We start from the raw sequence: 12,212 nt of genomic DNA, 5'->3' as shown, positions 1-12,212 counted from the left end.
ACAGACACTGGGAAACCAATTCACCTTTCAGCAGTACAATAACCTAAAACACAAGGCCAAATATACACTGGAGTTGCTTACCAAGATTACATTGTATGTTATTGAGTGGCCTAGTTACAGTTTTGACTTAAATCAGCTTGAAATTCTATGGCAAGACTTGAAAATGGCTGTCTAGTAATGATCAACAACCAACTTGACAGAGCTTAGAGTTTTTTAAAGAATAATGTTCAAATATTGTACAATCCAGGTGTGCAAAGCTCTTAGAGACCTACCCAGAAAGACTCACAGCTGTAATCACTGCCAAAGGTGATTCGAGCATGTATTGACTCAGGAGTGTGAATACTTATGTAAATTAGATATTTCTGTATTTGATTTTCAGTACATTTCAAAAAAAAATTAAAAACATGTTTTTACTTTGTCATTATGTGGTATTGTGTGTAGATGTCTGAGATAAAAAAAATATCTATTTAATAAATTTTGAACTCAGGCTGTAACACAACAAAATGTGGAATAAGTCATGGGGTATGAATACTTTCTGAAGGCACTGTAGATCCAATTCCCACAGCCTGGAATTAGACCTCCTCATCCTCCACTGGCTGTCCTGACCTCAACTTCATGATCACCTGCCAGAAATAGAGAAGGAAAGGAGTAAACGAGAGAGAAGGGTCATGAGTGGGGCTTGTACTCTGTACATTTGTTTTGACAGAGAATTCGTCATTGTCAGCTTAAAACTGGTGTGTGTGTATGCATGTGTGTGCATGTGTGATGGTGTAGCGGACATGAGTCGGCCATGGTTGCTCATGGCCACGTGATGGGTAGCTCCTTCTGTGACTTCAAAATCCGTGTCGGCCCTTGGGCCAAGAGGGAATTTCCTCTTGGTCTAATGGTCAAGATGTTGGTTTCCCCCTCATTAGACCCAGGATCATATCCCATGTGTTACAATGGCATGCCTAAGGTTCCTCAGTTTGCCAATATATTGCTCTGTATGATAGTCGTCTTGGGCCATTAGTCAATTTATATCCCAGACATCACATCCTCGAGAAGAGGAGTTTTAGCTACATTGTGCAAAAAAGGCAGGGTAGTGTGAAGAAAATTAACCTTACCTCTTTGAGCTGGGCTATCTCTTTACTCTCCAGGTTTCTTTGTGCATTGTTGGTTATGGTCTTCACTCGAGTGGCATAACTAGAGAATAAATAGTATGAAACGGAGAGATGGTATGTGTTACAGAAATGGTACGTGTTAAAATATTGTACGATTTACATACGTGTTCTAGAGATGGTACGTGTCACATACATGGTACGTTACACACAAACAACAACAACCCAAGCAAGGGCAACTTTGAAATGGCACCCAGTTCCCTGTAGTGCACAAGGGTGCCATTTTGGAGGGTGCATCTTGGGGGCTTAGTACTACAGTTTTAACCATTTCCTGGAGCTCCAGCCTGGTAAGGATGGAGGGATGTGATTTCAGCATTTTTTTTACTATAGGCATGGGTCAATTGGACATGAGTTTCTCTTCTTATAGCAGAGTTTGTTAGAAGTGTTTGTCGGTGGGGGGCCGGGTGTCTAGGTGTTTGAGTTGTGTGTTTTATGGGGTATGTGTGATGGGAAAACTCTCTCACATAAGGGAGGTGAGCGTCTCGTCCAGGTTGCAGTCGGAAGGCGAGACGTTGACGACCATGAGCGTCTTGGCGTTGCCGCCCAGCGAGTCCTGCATGATCTGGGTGAGCTTGCTGTTCCTGTAGGGGATATGTGGCAGGTCCGAGGACAGGGCAGAGATCACATCTCCCAGAGCACTCAGAGACTTGTTAATGGAGTTAGCCTCCTATAGAAAGAGGAGGAAGGGAGAGAGAAAGAGACAGAGAAAGCCTTGGTTATTGTTGTTACTGTTGTCCCGTTGACAATTTTGATTCTTATTATTTTCATATTTTAAATATCCACAGTAAGCTTTGGCAATATGTACATTGTTACATCATGCCAATAAAGCAAATTGAATTGACAGAGAGAGAGAGAGAAATAGCGAGAGATAGAGCGAGAGGGAGGACTATTCAACAATGATATCCATGGGAAAAAATGCAAACTGTTAGTTGTAAACAGCCTGCCCACATAAAGGACTGTAATATATAAAGCTTTATGCTTGAATTCTAACAGGGTAACCTAATAACCTTGAGCTGGTCGTCTTTTGCCCCAGTCTTGGCTGCTCTCTCGCTCCCTGCCAGATCCACCAGACTCAACTTCCCAAAGCTCACACTCCCATTGGTCAGATTCCTGCTCTCCACCATGATCCCAATGATCAGGTGGGAACGAGAGCTCTCCATGTTCATCTCTGCATCAACCACACAGAGGAAAAGAAGTAAGCCTTTTTAAATCAACACTCCTAAAATAGTTTTAAATGTCTGTATATAGATTTATTTCCTGTTTACTTTATTCCTATTTTCTGATTGTATCATATTTTGTCAGAGAAACAGCATTATGACATGAGGTAGAATTGTGAAGTATGGTATCATGGTTGTCACATTAACCCCTGAAGTAAATAAAAGAGCCAGTGATTCTGTTAAGACCTCAATATCTCCTCTTACATATGCCTTGCTTAGCAGCTCTCTCTCTGAGCCCAGTTCTGTAATGATGTACCTACCATCCACTCAATCTGACTGTGACTAAACCAATAAATCAAAACCATTTAACAGGGCGCATTTGAAGTGCGGAGCGGGCGTTAGGGCGTACTGGTGGCTGCGTTATGGCGGTTGGCGCAAGCCTGCTGAAACATGGCAAAGAGCTCCCCGGCACTGGAGGCCTCCTTTGTCTCTGCTCCCTGGGCAAACACAAGCCCCTTTCTGTTCCTTTTAATCTCCACCCGCCTGCTCTGGGCCTCGGCCCCGCTCACAAAGAGGTCCTGGAGCCGGTCATTGTACAGTTCCAACATATAGACCGAGACCTAGGAAGAGAGTAACACAGAGAAGAGACGAGAGGAAAGGAGAGATGAGAGGAGCAAAAAGGACAGGATGGAGGAGAGGAGAGTCATTTTATGTTTACTATAAAGTATATTTGCTTCTTGTTGCTGATATACAATAGGAAATTGTTTCTCATCGCTCAGAAAGACTTCGCAGCCCTCACCTTGAAGTCAAACTTGGTGGCATTCTCCTGGAGGATGTCAAATACGGCATTGAACGCTCTAGGCATGATGCCTGGGCTTCTCTGGTCTCTGTCACCCACCATGGTGAAGGTCTTTCCGGAGCCTGTCTGACCGTACGCAAAGATACACACGTTGAAGCCGTCGATGGCTGACTGGATCAGTCTGGAAAAGAGACTGGTTCAAACAGGGATTCTTAAAGGCTCTGTGCAGTCAAAAATGTTTTTACAGTGCCTTCGGAAAGTATTCAGACCCCTTGACTTTTTCCACATTTTGTTAAGTTACAACCTTATTCTAAAATGGATTAAATAAACTAAATTCCTCATCAATCTACACACAATGCCACAATGACAAGGCAAAAACTGGTTTGTTGACATTTTTGCAAATGTATTAAAAATAAAAAAACAGAAATACCTTATTTACATAAGTATTTAGACCCTTTGCTATGAGACTCGAAATTGAGCTCAGGTTCATCCTGTTTCCATTGATCATCCTTGATATGTTTCTACAACTTGATTGGAGTCCACCTGTGGTAAATCCAATTGATTGGATATGCTTTGGAAAGGCCCACACCTGTCTATATAAGGTTCCACAGTTGACAGTGTATGTCAGAGCAAAAACCAAGTCATTAGGCCGAAGGAATTGTCTGTAGAGTTCCGAGACAGGATTGTGTCAAGGCACAGATCTGGGGAAGAGTACCAAAAAATGTCTTCAGCATTGAAGGTTCCCAAGAAAACAGTGGCCTCCATCATTCTTAAATGGAATAAGTTTTGAACCGCTAAGAATCTTCCTAGAGCTGGCGGCCCGGCCAAACTGAGCAAATATTTCCCTCGATCCTAACTAGTCTCCCAGTCCCCCACTGAAAAATATCCCCGCTGCATGATGCTGCCACCACCATGCTTCACCGTAGAGATGGTGCCAGGTTTCCTCCAGACATGATGCTTGGCATTCAGGCCAAAGACTTCAATCTTGGTTTCATCAGACCAGAGAATCTTGTTCGTCATGATCTGAGAATGTTTAGGTGCCTTTTGGCAAAATCCAAGTGGGCTGTCATGTGCCTTAGACTGAGAAGTAGCTTCCGTCTGGCCACTATACCTACCATAAACCCCTGATTGGTGGAGTGCTGCAGAGATGGTTATCCTTCTGGAAGCTTATCCCATCTCCACAGAGGAACTCTAGAGCTGTGTCAGAGTGACCATCGACTTCTTGGTCACCTCCCTGACCAAGGCCCTTCTCCCCGATTTCTCAGTTTGGCCGGGCGGCCAGCTCTAGGAAGAGTCTTGTTGGTTCCAAACTTCTTCCATTTAAGAATGATGGAGGCCACTGTGTTCTTGGGGACCTTCAATGCTGCAGAAATGTTTTGATACTCTTCCCCAGATCTGTGCCTCGACACAATCCTATCTCGGCGATCTACGGACAATTCCTTCGACCTCATAGCTTGGTTTTTGTTCTGACATGCACTGTCAACTGTGGTACCTTATATATATTACATTACATTACATTTAAGTCATTTAGCAGACGCTCTTATCCAGAGCGACTTACAAAATGGTGCATTCACCTTATGATATCCAGTGGAACAACCACTTTACAATAGTGCATCTAAATCTTTTAAGGGGGGGGTAGAAGGATTACTTTATCCTATCCTAGGTATTCCTTAAAGAGGTGGGGTTTCAGGTGTCTCCGGAAGGTGGTGATTGACTCCGCTGTCCTGGCGTCGTGAGGGAGCTTGTTCCACCATTGGGGTGCCAGAGCAGCGAACAGTTTTGACTGGGCTGAGCGGGAACTGTGCTTCCTCAGAGGTAGGGGGGCCAGCAGGCCAGTGGTGGATGAACGCAGGGCCCTTGTTTGGGTGTAGGGCCTGATCAGAGCCTGAAGGTATGGAGGTGCCGTTCCCTTCACAGCTCCGTAGGCAATCACCATGGTCTTGTAGCGGATGCGAGCTTCAACTGGAAGCCAGTGGAGAGAGCGGAGGAGCGGGGTGACGTGAGAGAACTTGGGAAGGTTGAACACCAGACGGGCTGCGGCGTTCTGGATGAGTTGTAGGGGTTTAATGGCACAGGCAGGGAGCCCAGCCAACAGCGAGTTGCAGTAATCCAGACGGGAGATGACAAGTGCCTGGATTAGGACCTGCGCCGCTTCCTGTGTGAGGCAGGGTCGTACTCTGCGAATGTTGTAGAGCATGAACCTACAGGATCGGGTCACCGCCTTGATGTTAGTGGAGAACGACAGGGTGTTGTCCAGGATCACGCCAAGGTTCTTAGCACTCTGGGAGGAGGACACAAGGGAGTTGTCAACCGTGATGGCGAGATCATGGAACGGGCAGTCCTTCCTCGGGAGGAAGAGCAGCTCCGTCTTGCCGAGGTTCAGCTTGAGCTGGTGATCCGTCATCCACACTGATATGTCTGACAGACATGCAGAGATGCGATTCGCCGCCTGGTTATCAGAAGGGGGAAAGGAGAAGATTAATTGTGTGTCGTCTGCATAGCAATGATAGGAGAGACCATGTGAGGATATGACAGAGCCAAGTGACTTGGTGTATAGCGAGAATAGGAGAGGGCCTAGAACAGAGCCCTGGGGGACACCAGTGGTGAGAGCGCATGGTGCGGAGACAGATTCTCGCCACGCCACCTGGTAGGAGCGACCTGTCAGGTAGGACGCAATCCAAGCGTGGGCCGCGCCGGAGATGCCCAACTCGGAGAGGGTGGAGAGGAGGATCTGATGGTTCACAGTATCAAAGGCAGCAGATAGGTCTAGAATGATGAGAGCAGAGGAGAGAGAGTTAGCTTTAGCAGTGCGGAGAGCCTCCGTGACACAGAGAAGAGCAGTCTCAGTTGAATGCCCAGTCTTGAAACCTGACTGATTAGGATCAAGAAGGTCATTCTGAGAGAGATAGCAGGAGAGCTGGCCAAGGACGGCACGTTCAAGAGTTTTGGAGAGAAAAGAAAGAAGGGATACTGGTCTGTAGTTGTTGACATCGGAGGGATCGAGTGTAGGTTTTTTTCAGAAGGGGTGCAACTCTCGCTCTCTTGAAGACGGAAGGGACGTAGCCAGCGGTCAAGGATGAGTTGATGAGCGAGGTGAGGAAGGGGAGAAGGTCTCCGGAAATGGTCTGGAGAAGAGAGGAGGGGATAGGGTCAAGTGGGCAGGTTGTTGGGCGGCCGGCCGTCACAAGACGCGAGATTTCATCTGGAGAGAGAGGGGAGAAAGAGGTCAAAGCACAGGGTAGGGCAGTGTGAGCAGGACCAGCGGTGTCGTTTGACTTAGCAAACGAGGATCGGATATCGTCAACCTTCTTTTCAAAATGGTTGACGAAGTCATCCGCAGAGAGGGAGGAGGGGGGGGGAGGGGGAGGAGGATTCAGGAGGGAGGAGAACGTAGCAAAGAGCTTCCTAGGGTTAGAGGCAGATGCTTGGAATTTAGAGTGGTAGAAAGTGGCTTTAGCAGCAGAGACAGAAGAGGAGAATGTAGAGAGTAGTGAGTGAAAGGATGCCAGGTCCGCAGGGAGGCGAGTTTTCCTCCATTTCCGCTCGGCTGCCCGGAGCCTTGTTCTGTGAGCTCGTAGTGAGTCGTCGAGCCACGGAGCAGGAGGGGAGGACCGAGCCGGCCTGGAGGATAGGGGACAGAGAAAATCAAAGGATGCAGAAAGGGAGGAGAGGAGGGTAGGAGCTATATAGACAGGTTGCCTTTCCAAATCATGTCCAATCAATTGAATTTAACACAGGTGGACTCCAATCAAGTTGTAGAAACATCTCAAGGATGATCAATGGAAACAGGATGCACCTGAGCTCAATTTCAAGTCTCATAGCAAAGGGTCTGAATACTTATGTAAATAAGTAAATAAATAGTATGTAAATAAACATTTTACTTATGTAAATAAATATAAAAAAAACATACATTCGCAAAACTTTCTAAAAACTTGTTTTCACTTTGTAATTATGGGGTATTGTGTGTAGATTGATGAGGATTTCTTTATTTAATCCATTTTCGAATAGAGCTGTAACGTAACAAAATGTGGAAAAAGGGAAAGGGCCTTAATACTGCACTGTATAGTATTCCTTTTTGTATATCTGTGTTTATATTATCCATGAGTTTCTAGTAGAGAGACCATATGGTTCAAGAGGAAATAGCCTAATTAATGAAAAAAGCATCTAATCAACAATTGCACTATTTTAAATTACCTCTGCAACTCGTTCAACTATTCACCAGTTTGATGGCAAAACATTTACAATATTTACATATAGATATAGTAAAATAAATGTTTAAAAAATAATAATATAAAGGATATGTCATGCTGAAACCCTCATATTAAACACCAATGGCATTCACTAAGTTAATGGTTTGTATTTAGGATCATGTTTTTCAGCTTTGTCAGTATAGTTTTTTATTTTTAAACATCTTTTATAATTATTTCATATATTTTACATGTGATAAGGCCAGAGAGAGGGCCAGAGATAATTACAGACACCTGTAATAATCTGGAAGTACTCAAAAGGGCCACTAGATAATTTATGATAGATTTACCCCCTATTGAACTGTACATATTAATATATTGAAACTGTAATTGTCTAAGACATGCAAGAAAAAAGAATAAATAACTGTTCACAAAAAGAAGGATACCAAACTTCTGGAAGTTTACTGGTAAACTTTGAAAGTTTCCAGTAATATAGCCTCCCTTTGCAACCCTAGTTTAGTTACAACGGTGTGTACAATAAGCACAAAACTCTACATTTACAAAAGACCTTTGAATACATTTCCAGCACCCCCACCTCCACCAAACCAATCACAGTGCTCTGTACTGTATTTCGTGACAGACTTATTGAATCTGACATAGGGGTAAATAGGGTCTAAGGATGGGCTTTGGCAGCAGTTTTGAAAGGGGAGGATACCTCCTTTCCTGTCTCTTTTGGTTCAGATATGAACATTTCTGCTTCCCAAATCAAATCAAAATGAACCATTTGAGCCAATAAAAGGATGTTAAGATTGGCAGCATCACCTGTTGGTGTCTTGGAACACATCTTCCTGGGAGCTCTCGCCACTGAATACCCGGTCGAACTGGAACTCTCTCGGCCCCCTTGAGGTTTCCACGGTAACAGAGTAATCGTCCAGACGCCCCACGGCGATGGCCCCTCCCTGAGCTGCCTCGGCGCGGCTCATGGGCCGTATCCGACAGAACACCCGAATTTTACCTGCACCACACGACAAAACCACTGCAAAGGTCAAGCGACGCCACTGCCCCCAAACTGTACAGTACTGAACTTGCACCTATGCTAGCTCAGCTAAAATAGTCTTGTGGCATGCAGAAGACCCGCGTTCAAACCTAGTCAATTACATAGATAGATAACTACCTTTCATGTCCTCCACCATGTTGTAGTACTTCTTTCTCATGGTCCTCTCTGAAGTGTAGTTCTCTACGACCTTCCTATTCTCCTCTCTCACTTGTTTCAGCTGCCAACAGGGGATAGATGAGACAGTAACACTGAGAATACAAACAGTAAGACCACCAAGAGTAGAGAGGATGAGAACCCCTCTGAAAACATCCTCTACACACATGGTTGTCCCTTAGCATTGAAGGTTCTACTTCATGTCTTAGCTAGCTAGCTATAGGCTAGTTAGTCACACCACATCCAGGTCCCTGTTTGGACATCTCACCTGGTCTTGCAGCAATAAAAGTTGCTGGCCAACACTTTTCATTCCCTCGCCTTTCCCCAAAATCTCATCCAACTCTGGAGTTGTGTCACAGTCTGAGAGTGGAGAGGAAAGCACAGTATGGGTACTGTAGTGCAGGGTTGGGGTCAAGTCGAATTGAAGAAGTCTATAGGCAGGTTTCCATTAATCCAGGTTTATGCGACAAAAGCAATGTCACCCCAAAACTCTTTGTGACGTGTAATGGAAAAGGCAAATATAGATTTAATTCTAAATGCCAACTGCCTGCTAAATCTATTTTCCAACTATAATGTTTCTTTGCAGGATTCTCGTCCTGACTTTCAAGAATGGCTGAATTGCTTCGACTTGCTTTTCAGGTTGGCTGGATGCAAGTTTCACCATCCAATTACAAGTTTCGTCATGGCACAGACCGTGGAGATATGTTGGCACATGAGAATTATTAGAATATGGCATATATTAGTCAATTCTTGCATTCTATCCATGCTGGCTTTTGCGGGCTACCTGAGACATGAAACAGATAGGTGGGAGGGCATACAGGCGGTCGCCAATTATTTAACGAGCAATTTGCCTAAATGGGTAATGGAAACACTTCAACCATGTCATTTCTATTATAAACTAGGTCCATCCAGCTGTTTTTATTGACACAAGATAGTTAAATGGAAACGCACCACAGCAGGCAATTGTCAAATATATTTTCTATGCAAACTGTCTAAATGTCGACAAAAAAAAATCACTGGACAAGTTAATGGAAACATAGCTACTGAGAATAAAAGGATTTTTTTTTTCAATTTATTGAATTGGAATTTCAGATTACTTCCTTAATTGACTGGCTTCTTTTCAAATTGACCCCAACCCTGCTGTAGTGCATCAAACTAATGAAAGATATGCAGTTGACAGTGGGTATCATAAGTATTCACCTCCCGTTGAGTAAAAAAAAAAAAAAAAAACATTCTAAAGTGGGATTTATTTAATTGTGATTTTTTTTGTCATTGATCTGGACCAGGTATTCCCAAACTGGGATACGGTATGCGCAATGACGTCGGGGATACACCAAAAAAATTGATTTGTTTTTCAACCCAAAAAAATTCTACATTTTTTTCTTCACATTTTCAAACAGTCCATTTATATTTTCCAATGGGGCTATACATTTGGGTGAGTTTTCTTTCCCGCCTGAGTTGCCTCGTTTCACTGCCAAAAATAAAATGAAACCATCAGGTGTTCAGCGAAATAACAACACAATGTCAAATACAGGTAGCCTAGTCAAATAATTAACATCCAATCACATTAACCGTTACTCTCTTGCAGGAATTCCACTAACGGTCCGTATGTAGCCAAACTTAACTGCTGCTCATGTTGGTATCTGTACTGATGGTGCAAAAGCCATGACAGGGAGACATAGTGGAGTGGTAATGCGCGTGCAAGCAGTTGCTCCCGTAGCCACTTGGGTACACTGCAGCATCCACTGATAGGCTCTTGCTGCCAAGGGAATGCCTGACAGCTTGAAAGACGTTTTGGACACTACAGTGAAAATGGTTAACTTTGTTAAAGCAAGGCCCCTGAACTCTCGTGTATTTTCTGCACTATGCAATGATATGGGCAGAGACCATGTAACACTTTTACAACATACAGAAGTGCACTGGTTATCAAAGGGCAAAGTATTGACACTTTTTTTTGAATTGTGAGACGAACTTAAAGTTTTCTTTACTGACCATAATTTTCACTTGTCTAACAGCTTGCATGATGATGAGTTTCTCACACGACTGGCTTATCTGGGTGATGTTGTTTTTTCTCGCCTGAATGATCTGAATCTAGGATTATAGGGACTCTCGGCAACTATATTCAATGTGCAGGACAAACTTGAGGCTATGATTAAGAAGTTCGAGCTCTTCTCTGTTTGCATTAACAAGGACAACACACAGGTCTTTCCATCATTGTATGATTTTTCTGTGCGCAAATGAACTCAAGTTTAAGGATAATGTCAAATGTGATATACCGAAGCAGCTGAGTGAGTTGGGTGCGAAATTACGCAGGTACTTTCCCGAAATGGATGACAAAAACAACTGGATTCGTTATCCCTTTCATGCCCTGCCTCCAGTCCACTTACCAATATCTGAACAAGATAGCCTCATCGAAATTGCAACAAGCGGTTCTGTGAAAATTGAATTTATTCAGAAGCCACTGCCAGATTTCTGGATTGGGCTGCACTCAGAGTATCCTGCCTTGGCAAATCGCGCTGTTAAGACACTGATGCCCTTTGCAACCATGTACCTATGTGAGAGTGGATTTTCGGTCCTCACTAGCATGAAAACTAAATACAGGCACAGACTGTGTGTGGAAAATTATTTAAGACTGAGACTCTCTCCAATACAACCCAACATTGCAAAGTTATGTACATCCTTTCAAGCACACCCTTCTCATTAACCTGTGGTGAGTTATTCACAATTTGTGATGAACAAAGAAGGTTTTATATGTAAGATGGTTAAATATAGAGCAAAATGATTGATTATTATTGTCACGTACTGACCCTAGTAAGATGTCATTTTCTATAGTAGAGTAGGGCAGGGCGTGTTTCTGGTTGTTCTATGTTTTCTATTTCTATGTTCAAGTTCTAGTTTTTCTATTTCTATGTTGGGATTGTTTGGGGTTGATCTCTAATTGGAGACAGCTGATCCTCATTGCCTCTGATTAGAGATCATATTTAAGTAGGGGTTTTTCTCTTCCTGTTTCGTGGGTGATTATATTTTGTGAGTGTGTTTGTTCCTCCTGCGTCACGGTTTGTTGTTTTGTCAGTAAGTTTATCTTTGTTATTGCATTAAGTTTCACTAACTAATAATATGTGGAACGAAACCGACGCTGCATTTTGGTCCGCTCATTCAGACAGGCGTGACAGAATCACCCACCACCAAAGGACCAAGCAGCGTGGGATGGAGCAGCAGGAGAAATGGACTTGGGAAGAAATCCTGGATGGAAAAGGACCCTGGAGGCAGGCTGGGGAGTATCGCCGACCGAAGGAGGAACTTGAGGCAGCGAAGGCAGAGCAGCAATACTATGAGGCACTATATCCACCCAGAGGCAAGTGTGCTAGAGGCAGCCCCCAAAACATTTTTTGGGGGGGGCACACGGGGAGTTGGGCAGAGTCAGGGTGGAGTCCTGAGCCAACTTCCCGTGCTTACTGTGGGGAGCAAGTGACGGGGCAGGCACCGTGTTGTGCGGTGATGCGCACTGTGTCGTCAGGGCGCATTCACAGGCCGGTGCAATCTGTGCCCGCACCCTGCAGTTTTCGAGCTGAGGTGAGCATCCAGCCAGGGCGGGTTGTGCAAGCCGTACGCTCCAGGCCTCCAGTGCGCATCCATAGTCCAGTACGTCCTGTGCCTGCTCCTCACACTCTCCTTTCAGTGCGCATCCATAACCCGGTACAG

At 44.3% G+C, this 12,212-nt stretch overlaps 1 protein-coding gene across 1 annotated transcript; it reads right to left on the bottom strand.

Annotated features, from left to right (window-relative positions):
• Positions 1-480: 480 nt before the first annotated feature.
• On the bottom strand, positions 481-9,759 carry LOC106580066 (kinesin-like protein KIN-14E). The gene is made up of 8 exons (XM_045703000.1): positions 8,475-9,759; positions 8,123-8,315; positions 3,114-3,294; positions 2,724-2,934; positions 2,165-2,325; positions 1,622-1,824; positions 1,104-1,182; positions 481-623 (listed from the first exon to the last, which is right to left on the bottom strand). The coding sequence occupies exons 1-8, from the start codon at positions 8,677-8,679 to the stop codon at positions 573-575; spliced, it is 1,284 nt and encodes a 427-aa protein (XP_045558956.1). The 5' UTR covers positions 8,680-9,759; the 3' UTR covers positions 481-572.
• Positions 9,760-12,212: the final 2,453 nt, after the last annotated feature.

This window comes from Salmo salar, chromosome ssa20 (assembly GCF_905237065.1).
Source record: "Salmo salar chromosome ssa20, Ssal_v3.1, whole genome shotgun sequence".
Classification (NCBI taxonomy): Eukaryota; Metazoa; Chordata; class Actinopteri; order Salmoniformes; family Salmonidae; genus Salmo; species Salmo salar.
Note: the sequence above shows the minus strand (reverse complement) of the source record. Positions and strands in the feature narration are given on the sequence as shown.